The 15,811-nt window shown below is 43.5% G+C and overlaps 1 protein-coding gene across 2 annotated transcripts; it reads right to left on the bottom strand.

Moving 5' to 3' along the window:
- Nucleotides 1-11,730: 11,730 nt before the first annotated feature.
- LOC310849627 (uncharacterized protein) lies at nt 11,731-15,566 on the bottom strand. 2 transcript variants are annotated; one of them, XM_083750006.1, is made up of 2 exons: nt 15,080-15,566; nt 11,731-12,425 (listed from the first exon to the last, which is right to left on the bottom strand). In XM_083750006.1, the coding sequence occupies exons 1-2, from the start codon at nt 15,552-15,554 to the stop codon at nt 11,851-11,853; spliced, it is 1,050 nt and encodes a 349-aa protein (XP_083606132.1). In that variant the 5' UTR covers nt 15,555-15,566; the 3' UTR covers nt 11,731-11,850. The 2 variants fall into 2 exon arrangements, with proteins under 2 accessions (XP_083606132.1, XP_083606133.1); XM_083750007.1 differs by having other exon boundaries at nt 15,116-15,566.
- Between the last annotated feature and the right edge of the window lie 245 nt (nt 15,567-15,811).

Below are 15,811 nucleotides of genomic sequence, written 5' to 3'. Positions count from 1 at the left end.
ATTATTTACATGGTTTTGCAGAAGAAAATATGCTGCACTCATTAATTGATTCTTAAAGAAATTCCTGAAGTATTAGCTTTGGTGGGGGTTGCGCAGCACATCTGCTGTGGCACTCCCCATTTTACCTCTAATGGCGAAATGGGATAGACCACTCTTGACAGCAAGGCAGCCCAAAGTCTGCCATTCTTCTCTAGTAGGGACTTTATCTTCCTTCCATTTCTTTTTCCTCCCCATTTTACCTTAAGTGGAGAAATGGGATGCACCACCCAAATTATTGATTCGAATTGGACTTGAAAGTCATCCCTGCCTGCTGCCAAAGCTATCTGCCATTTCCAAGCTCTATTATTTTCCCCAACAAATGTTCCTTTTGGTAAAATGATACAACATACATGATTTGCCATATATATTTATTTTGGACATGATTCAATGACCTCATTTGTGCATAAAAGTCAAATACAGCCTGTCTTTGAGGAGGAGCTTTTAGACTTCTAGAAAGAAAGCCTGGGAGCCCTCAGGCTGAGACCACTCCTTCTTCAACCGCTAGTCAAAACGGTGGGGTTTTCTGTGGCATCATCGCCCATTGCCTCAGTGCACTCTGTTTGAATGATCTCAAATCCCAATGATCCAATATCAGTTTCTTGCAACCCATCAATGTAGTCACACACACTAGCTGTTGCACAGCCTCGGACAGCGCCCAGGATGCTGCTTCCCCCTGTTGGGAAAAACACACACACATATTTTTGGAATCCAAATTCCACTCCCTCAAACAGAAGGGTGGGCAACTTTTCTCAGACCAAGAGCCTTTTTCCAGTCTAGGTGACCTTCTGGGAGGTCCACATGCCAATGGAAACATATGTAAAATCCACCTTTACACGGCAGGCCATTTTCTAGATACATTCAAACCCCCCTCTCTGTTCTCCCTCCAGGTGACCAAGATTCAGGGGCAACAATCCAGCCAGGCCAAAGCATACAGGTAGGGTATGAAGTGGGGCTTGTGAGGGGTGTGGCCTAGGGAAAGGAGGTGTGGCTAAGGAGGATCCCAAAGGCCAGAGAGAGAGAGAGTCCTAGAGGAATGCCTTTGGCCCCTGGGCCTGTGGGTCTCCATCCTACCCCCCCCCAATTTAAAGTGGAAATTTAAAGATGTATTTTTATTTAACAAAATCTATGCTTTAAATGTGCAGTACAGATGGGGCATTAGCTGCACTCCATCATTCAAGACTCACCGAAGTCCAGGCTAGCCGTAAGGTAGAAGCATTGATCCTCATCATTTCTGCAGCTGACCGTCTTATTGCTCTCACACTCCTCTGAAAAGATGTTGATGCAACTCGGGCACCTCAGTCCATTGGGCTCCCTCGTCTCACTCTCAGGCACTGGAAAACAATCACCACACCACACCAACATTGGAGTTAGTCAATGTATTTCTTTTGCAGATGCAAACCACAACTTGCTGTATGTGAGGGGTGGGAATTGTATTCCTTCCAAGATGGATGCCTACTACCTTCCAGCACTTCAGCCATGCTCCATTCATCCAGGGCTACATTAAGGCATGGTGCAAGAGATTTCTGACAGGGGCCACATTCACAGCAAACATTTCAAGCACAGGGATATCACTTTAAGCAATTGGGCTTAGCACTGAGCACCACTGGGGGGCATTCTGAGAGACAAAATGGTAGCCACAGATGCACAAAAATGATGATAAAATTCTACAAAATGGCCCTCTTCCCAAGAGCGGGAAAGAGAAAGAAACCTCTTAGTAGTTTTATCCTTAAAAAACACTTCTGGGACAACATGTGCTTAGTTTTGGTAAAATCATGATTTCACCTAAGAAAAAATGCCAGCTAATAAGAGCTATTGTGTGGGGTTTGTTTGCTAATCCATAGCTCTGTGAGGGGAATAGGGGTTTTCCTCATGTGAGGAATGTTTTTAGGACTAAGGTAGAACTGTGAAGCTCCCTTGTAAAATTTGCTCATGAATGCTGCATGCTGTTCAATTAATCTTGTTATTGATACATGGTTTTTGGTTTTGTTCTATCTGCAGTCTTTCTTTTACTATGCTATGTTGTTTAATAATACAAATATCCTCTTAGAAAGCACTGTTCTGTTGGCGAAGACATGAGCCCATGTCGCGGATGTTTGTAGAAGGCCTGGCCAATCCAGAGGTATCATACTGCCTTCTCACTCGCTGGATCATCACCTTGTCATGGTGAGTGGGTTTGCATGCTATCAAAAATGATCTTGTGAAGCTCCTGTCAAAAGTCTCTAACAGTAATAATGAGTGACTCTCACACCCCCCCCCCAAATAAAGTTCACCAAAAACCAACAGGCTGCTATTATAAGTGCTTATCCACCAACACTGGATGCTAATGAAGGCATTAAAGAAAAATTTTACTCTCAGCTGGATACAGAAGTCTCTAACGGTAATAATGAATGACTTTCAACCCCCCAAATAAAGCTCAAATAAATTTTCTTTCTTAGTGTCACCCTCAGGCACCTCCTGGAGTGACTGGCTACCACCATTCCTCCTTGTCTAGCCAGTCGCTGACATCAGGACACTGCCAAAAACTTGTTTGTCTTTCTTTGACATCTCTCATTGCTTGGGTTTTGTGAGATCATCTTTCCTGATGATACTTACTTTCAGGAGATCCGCTGTTGCACATATCTGTATTGCAGCAGGTTGACATGCTGTGGAGGTACAGTGCTGAGCTTATGGAGACACTGGAATAGTTTTCCTCACACAACTCTGTATCGATGCAGGACTTGAGAACCAATTTTGACCCCAAAAGTGCTATAAAAGAAAGAATTGGAATAGGAAACAACTAGACCTGGAGATAGGGCTGGTCCACCCATGAGGCAAGGATTGACGATCACCTTATGCGGCAGCATCCAGAGGGGCAGGGGATCTGACCACCAAGAAAAGCATTGCCTGATGCTGCTGCCTTTGAAGCTGTGCTTTGATCCTTGGAGGCAAGATCTGCCACCTCCTCGTCAGTTCCTCTCCCCCAGCTGAGCCACCCCATGTCCCTGTAGTTCGTGGCAGGGACCTTGAAGCTCCTTCCTTTTTCTTTTTTAATATAATGTTTATTAAAATTTCTTTTTTCCTTTATAACAACCAAATAAAATTTCTACATCACATATATGTTTGCTCAAATTGAGCATTGACTTCCTCCCACCCCCTCCCTGACTTCCATATGCAATCACTTTTATTTTGCATTTCTAAATCACCCTATTTACTTTATCTCCATACTTAAAAGACTTACTTCTAATATTTATAAACAGGTATCAAATCATAACCTAACAAAATATTTTAAATCAATCCTGCAAATGTTTTAAAATGTTTGCTATGTCTATTCATATATGGTACAAATCTACTCCAGTCCTTTTCAAACAGTTCGTCTCGCTGGTTTCAGATTTTCCCCGTTGCAAGTTTAAAAGGTAAAGGGACCCCTGACCATTAGGTCCAGTCGTGACCGACTCTGGGGTTGCGACGCTCATCTCGCTTTATTGGCCGAGGGAGCCGGCATACAGCTTCCGGGTCATGTTCCAGCAGGACCAAGCCACTTCTGGCGAACCAGAGCAGTTCACAGAAATGCCATTTACGTTGACGCCAGACCTATTTACCTTGATCTATTTATCTACTTGTACTTTAACGTGCTTTCAAACTGCTAGGTTGGCAGGAGCAGGGACCGAGCAACGGGAGCTCACCCCGTCGCGGGGATTCGAACCACTGACATTCTGATCAGCAAGTCCCTAGGCTCTGTGGTTTAAATAGCAGCGCCACCCGCATCAAATAACACCTCAGAGCTCCTTTCTGAGGCTCCCTCCGCCTCGCTGGTGCCCGTGCAGGCACACTGCCTCTTTCCTTGTGGGGTGGTCATTCGCAAAGCGCAGGCTGCAAAGCCACCCTACCTGTGCCTTGCAGGGCTGCCTGCAGTGCCTGGCTGCCTTCGACTGGCAGAGTGGCTTCCGTCTTTCCTCCTATGCTGAAAAAGGCAGCCAGGTGGCAGCCAAGGCTGTCTCTGGCCGGAGTCTGCACTCCACGCAGGCTCTTGCAGCTGGGGAGGAGGAGCACTTTAACTGAGCCTTTACCCCACTACTGGCTCATTTGGGGTTTCCGCAAAATTGCTTGGCTGAGGTGAGGGCAGCGGTGTGCTCTTAACCCAAGCAGTTTAAGGAGGGAGGGAGGAATAACCTTTATAAACCTCATCATGCAGCTTGTTTCTCCCACTGCCGGTATGAGAGACAGAACACAATGGTGATTTCACTCAGCGATATATCCTTCATGAAACTGCCACCCCTCCTGAGTCCCTCTGCCTCCAGCTGCAGGTTGCTGCTTGTTTTGTTTTTCCTCAGTGTGCTGGGTGCTGGAGGCAGAGGGACTCAGGATAGGCAGGGTTTCCCCCACCGATTTACTGCTGAGTGAATCTGTCATCATGGTCTGCCCCTCATACCGGTCCTGGGGTGATATATCAATAAATTGCCCAGGCCTTATCTTCAGTCACCCTTTCTTCCGGGTCTGCGGGGTGGGGAACATTTCATGGTCTGCCTCAGGTATCCAATTGTCTTGAGCAGGACCTGCTTGGAGCAGAAAGAGATTTTTCCAGTTTTATTTATTTATTTGTTGAATGTGAGTCAGGAATGGAAAACCTTTGGCTGTCCATAGGTTTCTACCACCCTTCTCTTTATTGAATGGGACCAGTTCAAGAGGTTTCATGGGAAGGAATTCATCAATGAAATAAGTTTTGTGGCTGCCCAGGTAACTGGACAGGGTGGATTAAAATCAATTTTTTTTTAAAAAAAATATCAAAATAATCAGTTTTTAAAATTTAAATCAGAATTTTTAAAATTTAAATTGTATTTTTTTTTAAAAAAATTGCTTTTGGTGGAAAAATCTTTCTAAAGATAGTTTTCTATTTAAGTTACATTATAGTCCAAAGGCTATCCTCATCAGGAAATAAGGATTTGTTTTAAGTTTTTCAGGGAAGTTTTTAATATGTGACATTTTAGTATATCTTTCATCTTTGTTGGAAGCCGCCCAGAGTGGCTGGGGAAACCCAACCAGATGGGCGGGGTACAAATAACAAATTATTATTATTATTATTATTATTATTATTATTATTATTATTGTTATTGTTATTGTTATTGTTATTGTTATTGTTATTGTTATTGTTATGTGTGCTATAACTCCCTCCAATGTATTTCTTAAAAAAGCATTTAACCACATCAGTTAACAAACATGGATACATATGTTATAATGTTATTCTTTTAGTTAAATAAATTGTTTAACTTGTTAATAATTAAATGATTATTTTTCCCTTCCAATAAAGTACAGCAGAAAATTGTCCAAATATAAACAGTTAATTTATTAAACCTCACAAAAAATTCATAAGTATCTGTCAATGTATTTCTAATAGTATAACCAAATCAGAAATTTTTGATATAACTGTAAAAACTACTCTGAAAATTTATTATTCGAAAAAGGAAACCTTCATCTCATTGTAAATACTAAGATTATACCAGCAAGAATTAGTCTTTCTGTAAAAATAAATAAATTAAATCAAGTCTTACTGACTAGTAATTGAAATCAAATCCACCCTGTAACTGGACCAATGAGACTCGGTGATGGAGCTCATAAAGGGAGCATGTACAACAGGCAATTAGGAAGGGGCAATATGTCAGCCCGGTTCAGGGAAGTTTTTAACGTGTGATATTTTAGTGTATTTTTGGTTTCTATGGAAGCCGCCCAGAGTGGCTGGGGAAAGCCAGCCAGGTGGGCGGTGTACAAATAAATTATTATTATTATTATTATTATTATTATTATTATTATTACGATGTCAGTGTCAGTTTCTCTTGGTTTCTTATTTTAAGTTCATTTCTCCACATTTTCATGTCAGTTTCCAACTCCCGCCCCCATCAACATTTAGTGTGAATGTAATTTTTACTCTTAGGCCCTATCTGTAGGGTCATACTGATTTAAGAAGTCATGGTTTCCCCCATGGGGGTGGGGGGATGTTTGTTGACCATATTGGCTGTGAATCCTGGCAAACTAGCTCTCTCCCTTGCAGGTCATTTTTCACTTGGCCTGGGAGATGGGAACCTGACAGACTCACTCCAACTACAAAAGCTGTTCTACGTTATTCTATGCACACTTTACCCTAGTGTGTGCATTTCTCTATTGATTGCATGGCTGGACAACTGAATTGCAAAAATGGGATAAGGGCAGATTCTGAAGGATGGCTTTGTTTTGCTCTGCCAATTGAGTAAACGCACCTTTAAAATATGAACTGACTTGAATTTCTTCCCTGCTCCTACAGGCAATGCAGAACCTAGAACACCACTTTATGAAAAGTCATGTTCCGTGGATTGTGGCTAAGATATGGCCTTAGAAAGTGAGTCAGGGGGTTTGCGTTTTGGTGATCAAAGAGAATGAAAGTTCTTCTCACTTACACAGTTTGCCTACTCCAATGGCAGACAAACAGGACTGGTCACTGGAATCGTCACACTCCTCAGTGGTGGTATTTCTGCAATATCTTCCTTGACCGAAACAAGACTCACATATCAGAGATGCCACTGCAGGGGGAAAATGGATTTGGAAAACATTAGTAACTGTGTAGGAGGAATAGGTCTGCATCAAGGTACATGAACACAACACTTTCTGCTCCAAACTTCATCTTACAAGAGGTAGCAAAGGCCATCGACTTGGATAGCTTCAAAAGCGGACTAGATAAATACATGGTTACCATCCTCAAGTGATATATTTTTTCTGCAACATTGGAGGCACTATTTGTCTGAATACTAGTTACTGGAAACCGCAGAAAGGGAGCTGTTGCACTCAGATCTTTCTTACGGGCTTCCCATAGGACCCATGGCAAGAACAAGAGGTTAGACTAGATGGACCATTGTTCAGCTACATAATGCTTTCTATATATATTCCCTCTGTAGTTCTTAAACTCTGAATGGGGGGTGGGTCTTGCATAGACCAGAGAATGACTGTCCAAGATGACTCCTGCAGGTTGAGGGAGAGGACCAGTAGAGAAGGTGTGGGAAAACCTTTAACCCTGTACTACAACTCCCATCAACACCAACAAACATGACAGACTCTGGTAAGCACATCTGGTACCCCTGGCATCTGACTCCACTCAGAGATTCGGGTGGTGTGTAACATCAGGAAACATATTGTTTGCATGGGGGGCCGGGTAATTCCCTTCCAAAATATGAGAAGAATAGTGCCTATACATTGTCTCCTATCATAAATTTCTACAAATGCAAGAAACTTACGCTTTGCTTTAAATATGAGCCAGGATTCTGGTTTATTGAAGAGTGAACTACTGCCTTTCTTGTTCCCCCAATGTACTTGGCGATGCCACACCTCTCTGTACACATTTGGTTAAATAAAAATTGAATATTGGCAACAAACCCCCCCCGCTTCGTTCCTTCCTGGAATCATGATGAACAGCACAGCAGTTGTGGTTCTGCTCACCTGGAGGAAGCAGGGCCAAGAGGAGGCAGGAGATCAGGAGTATCTTCATCATTCTAGAGAGCTGAAGAGGCAGGAAGGAGTTCGAGAACAGCACTGGCCCAAGCAAGGAACTGATGCATGAAGAGGCTTAGTTGGAGGAATTTATAGAGGATTGCAAGGAGTACTTTGCCAGCACCCAGGAACAATGGATTCAGGACAGTGTCATAAATTGCTAGAATTCTAATTATGCTATACCATAATATAAAGCACAGTGTTGAAAACCAATTAAATCTCTTCCCCCTTCCAATAACTCCAAGGACACGTCCCTCCTAATCTGTGCCAGCCTCAATTTCTCAACCCTGGATGTGGGGAAACGGGTCCCATCAGGTTACAGCACTGAAATTGGATTAGGCTTCTGGAAGCCAAGGCAGTATCCCTGACAGTATGAACTTTTTTGAAAGGGGGACAAATGTCTCTCCACAGTTTTCTTTGTGGTACAGTAATAAAATGCACAGTGACCCGCATCCCCTCACTGCCATTAAATGCACTTGTTTGGGGTAAGGAATTGGTCCACTTGCTCTTTAAAATAAGTTGATTAGAGTTAGAGAGTCTCATGGCCTGCAAAAAGATCAAACCTATCCCTTCTGAAGAAATCAGCCCTGAGTGCTCACTGGAAGGACAGATCCTGAAGCTGAGACTCCGATACTTTGGCCACCTCATGAGAAGAGAAGACTCCCTGGAAAAGACCCTGATTCTGGGAAAGATTGAGGGTAGGAGAAGGGTATGACAGAAGACAAGATTGTTGGACAGTGTTCTCGAAGCCATTAACATGAATTTGACCAAACTGTGGGAGGCAGTGGGTGACAGGAGTGCCTGGGGTGATCTGGTCCAGGGGGTCATGAAGAGTCGGACACGACTAAACAACAACAGAGTTAAGAGCAGGTGGGGGGGGGGATTGCAGGTCTGTGTGCAGAGGAGATTGCAGATTTAAGGGACTATCTTTTACTGGGGTTGGATATACACAAGCACAGCTCCATGTCCTTTGCTTTGGTTTCTCTTGTGATGCTGATGAAACTCAAAGACATCGTGAATGATGTGGATTTGGCATTTGGACAATGAGAGATGGAGAGTGGCAGCACCACAGATGTCCTGGGAGAGTTTTCTTGTTGCAATGTTAGTACAGTGGTACCTCGGGTTACAGATGCTTCAGGTTACAGGCTCTGCTAACTCAGAAATAGTACCTCGGGTTAAGAACTTTGCTTCAGGATGAGAACAGAAATCATGCTCTGGCGGCGCGGCAGCAGCAGGGAGGCCCCATTAGCTAAAGTGGTAACTCAGGTTAAGAACAGTTTCTTTCTTTTTTTAAAATATAATTTTTATTAACAGGCCAATCAAATCACATTATTTCCAAATCACATTAGTTCCAAATTATACAGCCAAATTTTTAAATTTTTGTTGGGGGTACCCATACATCAAGCTCCGAAAAGGTGTCCAAACATCACTTATATTGCTGCTTTAATTAGACAATTCTGTCCAGTTCTGTCCAGATAGTCTCTTCGTTACTTTCCTCATTTTCTTGTTGTTATCATATATTCCTTTGTGATCTCTAATAATCTTCTCAAGCGGGTTGAAAACAAACATCCTCTGTGTGGGTTTTCCACTCTCCAAAAATTATATCACATAAGGACAGCCGCCATTTCCACACCTCCGTAAAGAGACTTTCCCTCGGTCTGTCCGGTTGGTTTTCCCAGGCTTGCCAGACATATCTCAGAAGGCTCTGCCAAGGTCTAGATCACATTCCTAAAAGCATTCACATTCCAATGACCCTGGTCCTCCCCCCCCATCCTTCTTAGGCAAGCCTGTGCCATTTGAAACAGTGTTATAAAACCTTCCTCTGTTCTCCGATGTTTACCAATCCTCTCTTTGATCGATAATTCACTCCACACAGTTCTTGAATTCCTGCTTGTGATTAAGAAATTGCAAAGATTCTTCTTTCTGGGGTGGAGGGTTATTAATACTCACATAAGGCAAAGAAAAAGAAAAGTTTTTTCCTCCACCCCCCTTTCCATTTCGCACCAAACATACCAGTCTTTTAATGGTGATTCATCACTTGATTTATTTGTCCTGCCCGTCGCTCCGCTCCCAGAGATCCATTAACCAGCAGTCTTATCTCCCAATCTTCGCTTGATGTATGTGCTTTAGCTTCTTTCCAATTATATATTTCCAATTATATGTTTCGAGCTAAATGAACCAGTGCGCTGATTGGAGACAGCATCCGGGAAGAGCTGACTTCACACAAGGGCTTGTGCCAAGTGTCCGCACCCCCTTCTTTAGAATCCGGGGGTGAATTATGGACACCGCTGGCAAGGCAGTCCCCCCCCATCCCCTTGGTGGGGCCAGGAAGACTGCATACTTCCCATAGCAGCCTCTTAATTACCTCATGTGGGTCAGAGAGATGTTATTGTCGGCCATCTTCCAATGCGCCCCTGGTGGCCCCCTTGAGGTTAGCTCAAATGTATAAGAATGTACCTAATAAGTGTTGGAAATGTAAATATTGCAAGGGGTCATTCTGTCACATGGGATGGACCTGCAAGGAGGGTAAGTTCTTTTTGGGCATGTTATACAATGATTTTGAAAAAAATAAAAAATCAGACTGACTTTTCCAAGAGTCCAGAACCCTTCTGGCTGGGGATATTGATCAGCAAAATTCCAAATCAAGGGATCTTTATGCTCACAGCTGGAAAATTTTGAGAATACCCTGAAATAAGTTTTTAACCTGAGGTACCACTGTATTATGTATATATTTGTGTAATATATAATGCTGCTATATAATTTACTGTAAGCTTAGATTCTTCACATTGTTTCTTCTAAGAAGAATGGGACTCTGAGATGTTGGTAATCACAATGGAGGGGGTGGGGAGAGTGACATTGGGCTCATGTCCTCTTCCCTCACCATCTTCTTCTTCATATTATAAGAGGGAATTATTATAAGATGATGTACCGATGTTATTTCACTCTGAAGAGCTTAGATCGAATATATAAGAATGTACCAAAAAAATGTTGGAAATGTAAGAATTGCACGGGGCCATTCTGTCACATGTTGTAGACCTGTAGGAAGGCTAAGGTCTTTTGGAGCATGATATATAATGGGGGGGGGGGAATTCAAACTGATGTTTCCAAGAGTCCAGAGCCCTTCTGGCAGGTGTTATTGGTCAGCAAAATTCCAAACTCTGTTTATGTATGCAGCTACAGTGGCAAGGGATCTTTTCTTTATGCTCAGACGTGTGAAGTTGTGAGAATACCCCGAAAGGAAGAATGGATGGTGAAAGCCTTAGAATATGCAGAGATGGCAAATGTTACAGCAAGAGAGGCTGCTAAAACTGAGGCTCTTCCCCACATAATGCAATGGATCCGAGGGGCAAGCAGAGGGCAAGGCCTCCCTGGGCGGCATGGCGGGAGGAGTGCAAAGAGTCTAGATTTTGCTTCTACCCAAAAAATCTTTTATGTTTGTGTCTAAAGTTGCCACTTTCTAAAATTTATTTATTGGTGCATGGTTTTCTTTCGTAAATGTACCAAACATGAAATAAATTAAAACTGGGATAATGGGGTATTCTCACGTCAGTGGAGGATGTACGTGCTGTGTCCTGTTTGTGATGTGCTTGTGGAACTTGCCATTCTTCTGATTGAAAATGCTGTGGGGGGGGTATGGGGTGGGGGGTCAAAAATGGGGGGAGTGTCAGTTGTGGGGAGTGAGAAATGTCCATTTTTCATCTGAGGAATGTTGGAGGGTATGCAGTGGCTATTGAACATCAATAAGCTGTTGGGAAGAGTCAACTGGAGTTTTGGAGTGAAACTGTGGATTCATGCTTGGATGCCATGGTGCATGACAGCCAACAAACTGAGCTTGAACCGTGAAAAACTGGAGGCCTTGGGTCTTGGAGATAGGTCAATTGCTTGGTAACCTGGACACAGTGGTTGCGTGGCAAGGCCCAATCCCCCATGTGAAATGAAGACACTGGACACATTATTTAAGGTTAATGGGCATAAAAAGGCCACAACTATTATTGATTACAGAATTGAAAGGTATTGGCCTTAGGCATTGGCTCCTATCGACTACCCAGCATGGAGACCGGGAAGGGTTATCCACAAGCCGTGGGAGTCCTGTTGAAGTACGCCAACTAGGATCCCATGGGTGTCACCGCTCGGGGGTGTGCCGGAGGCCCTTACCTCCCTAGGTTTCGGACAAGGCAACCCCCCCCCCCCCGGAGACCTCTACCGGACTACCCTTTTCATTGGGGGAAGGTGATGGCGCTTCCTTCCCCCCATTCATTTGCATAACAATCAACCCCTGCCAATGCCTAACCGCCACTCGAGCAAAGCTCGCCGCCAATACCTTCAAACCTGTAACCAATTCCTAATCCCTGCTATGTTGTCCCCCAACCAAATATCGTTTCCAGGATCTGACAGATGCACGCCATCCCATCTGTAGAGGGCCTCATTGCTGTACTGGATGCTTGGGTGGCCAATGACACACCCGCCCAGTGCCGCCACTCTACGCTCCACAGCCCGCTGCAAGCCCTTTCTTGCTTTATTGATTCCAACCGGGCTCAAACAATCCCTCCATGTCCTCCTCTCGAGCAATGAGGACCACAAGATAGTAATGTTTGGGTAAACCGCCATCAGATCAGCAAAATCGTCAAAAATGTTCCATCTCAAGTCAATAGCTTTGTGGTATGCTAGGTCGTTTCCCCCCAACTGGATAGCCAGGGCATCAGGTGGGCCCTCAGAGGCGGCTCTCGCCATCACGGCTGGCTTGAATTTGCTCCAGCGCATCCCTCTTCGCGCTATCCACGCCAGCTCAACATTTGCAGGTAAGTTCAAGTTTTGCCCCAACCCGGTACTCATGGCACGATTCTTGGCCCAATGCACAATGCTGTGGCCCACCAACCAAATGCGCACCTTCCTGAATTCTGAAAAGCAAATAGACAGAAAAACCAAGGTCAGGAGTACAACCGCTAGTCATAGATTCTTTCTTACGTGAGCTCTGTATGCATTAGATTTCCACCGGCCCAGGTCCTTTATCCTCTCTGTTGAGAGCCCGAGGTGCACAGCAGTGGTAGCGGCCCCAATCCGAAAAGAGTGAGCCGCAAATTCGGCCGCGGGCAGACCGCATGCTGCCAAAGCCATGCGCATCACCCGTGTAAACTTGTGTCTAGCCAAGAGCGATCCATCCACGTGAATGAAAAAGGGGCCGGGGCTAATTTGGAAGGGATGGGAGTGGGGCGGGGGTTTGAAAATGGAATAGAAGCAATATATTCAGAACAAAAAGCGAAATTGATAGTAAACAATGTGGTGACAGAGGAGTTTAAAATTGAAAAAGGGACACGGCAGGGGTGCCCCCTATCCCCCCTATTGTTTATTTCAGTTCTGGAGGTGCTATTGAACATGATTAGAAAGGACCGGTTGGTACAGGGAATTGAGGTCGGAGTGAAACAATATAAATTGAAAGCATTTGCAGATGACCTGGTATTAACATTGCAGGAGCCTGTCTCTAGTACTAAAAGAGTGTTAGAATTAATTTCGGATTTTGGTCGGGTGGCGGGATTTAAGCTGAACAAGCAAAAAACTAAGGTTATAGCAAAAAATTTGACAAGTACAGAAACAGATGAGTTTGTGAAGGAAACAGAATTAAATGTGGTTAAAAAAGTAAAATACCTAGGGGTGTATCTGACCTCCAAAAATTTGAATTTGTTTAAGGATAACTACGAGAAATGTTGGTTAGAAATCAAAAGAAATTTGGAAACATGGTCAAGATTGAAACTTTCCTTGTTGGGCCGAATAGCAGCTATAAAGATGAATGTATTGCCAAAAATGCTATTTTTGTTTCAGACCCTACAGGTCGTGGACAAGGTGGAATGTTTTGGAAAGTGGCAGAAGGATATCTCTAAGTTTGTTTGGCAGGGCAAAAAGCCCCGAATAAAGTTTAAGATACTAACTGATGCGAAAGAAAGAGGGGGATTTGCCCTGCCAGACTTGAGGTTATATTATGAATCTGCAGCCTTCTGCTGGTTGAAAGATTGGATTTTACTGGAAAACACTGATGTCCTAGATCTGGAAGGGTTTGACAATGCTTTTGGGTGGCATGCATATTTGTGGTATGACAAGGTTAAAGTGCACAAATTGTTTAAAAACCACATTGTCAGGAGAGCAATTTTAATGGTCTGGACAAAATATAAAGACTTATTGGAGAGTAAGACTCCGAGGTGGCTCTCACCGGTGGAGGCCAAGGCACGTAAGAGACCTAATATGGAAGCCAATTGGCCTAAATATGGGGAAATCATTGAAAAGATTGGAGACAATTGGAGGTTGCAGAGCTTGGAAAAACTAAAAAACAAGGTGCGAGATTGGTTGCATTATGCACAAATTCAAGAGGTCTTTAAAGTAGATAAGAAGGTTGGATTCCAGGTGGAAAAATCGAAACTAGAGACAGAATTGTTAGAACCAAAAAGTAAACTACTTTCGAGAATGTATAACCTGCTGCTTAAATGGAATACTCAGGATGAGACAGTCAAATCCACCATGATAAAGTGGGCGCAGGATTTGGGGCATAACATTATGTTTGAAGACTGGGAAAGGTTATGGAACACCGGAATGAAATTTACGGCATGTAGTGCCTTGAAGGAAAACATTATGAAAATGATATACCGGTGGTACATGACCCCAGTCAAGCTTGCTAAGATATATCACCTGTCTGATAATAAATGCTGGAAATGTAAAGAGGCGGAAGGGACATTCTTTCACCTCTGGTGGACCTGCCCGAAAGTGAAGGCCTTCTGGGAAATGATTCATAATGAACTAAAAAAGGTACTGAGATTTACCTTACCTAAGAAACCAGAGGCCTTCCTTCTGGGCATGGTGGACCGGAGAGTGTTTAAGAAGGACAGAACTTTTTTTATGTATGCTACTACAGCAGCAAGGATTCTGATTGCAAAATATTGGAAGACACAAGATTTACCCACACTGGAGGAATGGCACACGCAGTTGATGGACTATATGGAACTGGCCGAAATGACTGGCAGAATCCGAGACTTGGGAGAAGAAACATTCGAGGAGGATTGGAGAAAATTTAAAGACTATTTGGAAAAACGTTATAAGTTGTATGAATGTTAAAAAACGCAACCTCTAGGAAATTCTAGCTTCAGTAATGTTAAATTAAAGAAATGGAAATTAAGGTACAAGGAGTCAGAGATAGAATAATGAAACAACTTTATTGTGTTAAAATGAAAATGTACATGATTTGGGTTATATTACATTTGAAATTGGGTAACATGATAAAAAGGAAGATATAATAAGTATTGAAACAAGTTAACAAATTGCAGACGTTATGCATCACAGAGAATGCAGGGTTGGGAGGACGTGGGGAAGTCCAATAGATCTGGAAAAAGGAGTAAGAAAAATTTGTAACCTTTCTTTTTTACTTTTACAATACGTTCTTTATTCTTTTTTCTGTATTATATAAAACTAATAAAAAATATTATAAAAAAAAGAAAGAAAAAGGGGCCGGGGCTATTGGGTCTTAAGTAGAGGAAACGCCTTGTATCCCTAACCGGGCAGGGACCAGTACCTTGTGCGGCTGATAACCGGATGAGGACCCCCCTACCCTGTTGGTCTGTCTTAGAGCTCCTTACTTGAATGATTAGGTCATTCCTTGATAGGGTCAGATCACTTACGAGAATGCCACTCTGGCAGTGGGCAACCCCTCCCTCACAAACTACCTCCCCTATGCACAGGGCACCAAAGAAGGCTATGGAATAAGCGGCAGGGAATAGGCGAGCTTCATATTTTGACCAGCATATTGCACGTATTTTTGTGTGAATCTGGGTCAGAATATCATAAGTTATGGGCCTCCTCTTGTCAGAGCTTGGGGGCTGGAGCCGGCCCCAACCCTCTAAAGTCTTGCGCACTATAAATTCAGCGCATGGGTCGGTGGCGAAAAAGGTTTTACAAAAATATGACATCCCTGCGGACTGAATATTGAGAGTCTTTGGTGCCCTGCCCAGCTCCTTCAGGTGGGCTAAGTAGCAGAGGACCTCCCTCATTGAGGGAATGAAGTTCTGCCTCGTGCTGGGTATTCTATTGCAGAAGTCAGCCCACGCTTTATTGTATGATCTCATTGTGGAAGGGGCAACTGCACCGAATACTCCCTTCATCACTTCTTCCTCCCAAGACTCCAGAGATGCTCCGGGAAAGGCATCAATGATTTTTCCACATCTGGCACTAATGAGCAGAAGCGCTCCATCTGAAAGCGAGACAGAGCATCCGCGATGTCATTATTAATGCCAGGTACGAATTTGGC

Source organism: Podarcis gaigeae, assembly GCF_964106915.1.
Source record: "Podarcis gaigeae genome assembly, chromosome: 8".
Classification (NCBI taxonomy): Eukaryota; Metazoa; Chordata; class Lepidosauria; order Squamata; family Lacertidae; genus Podarcis; species Podarcis gaigeae.
Note: the sequence above shows the minus strand (reverse complement) of the source record. Positions and strands in the feature narration are given on the sequence as shown.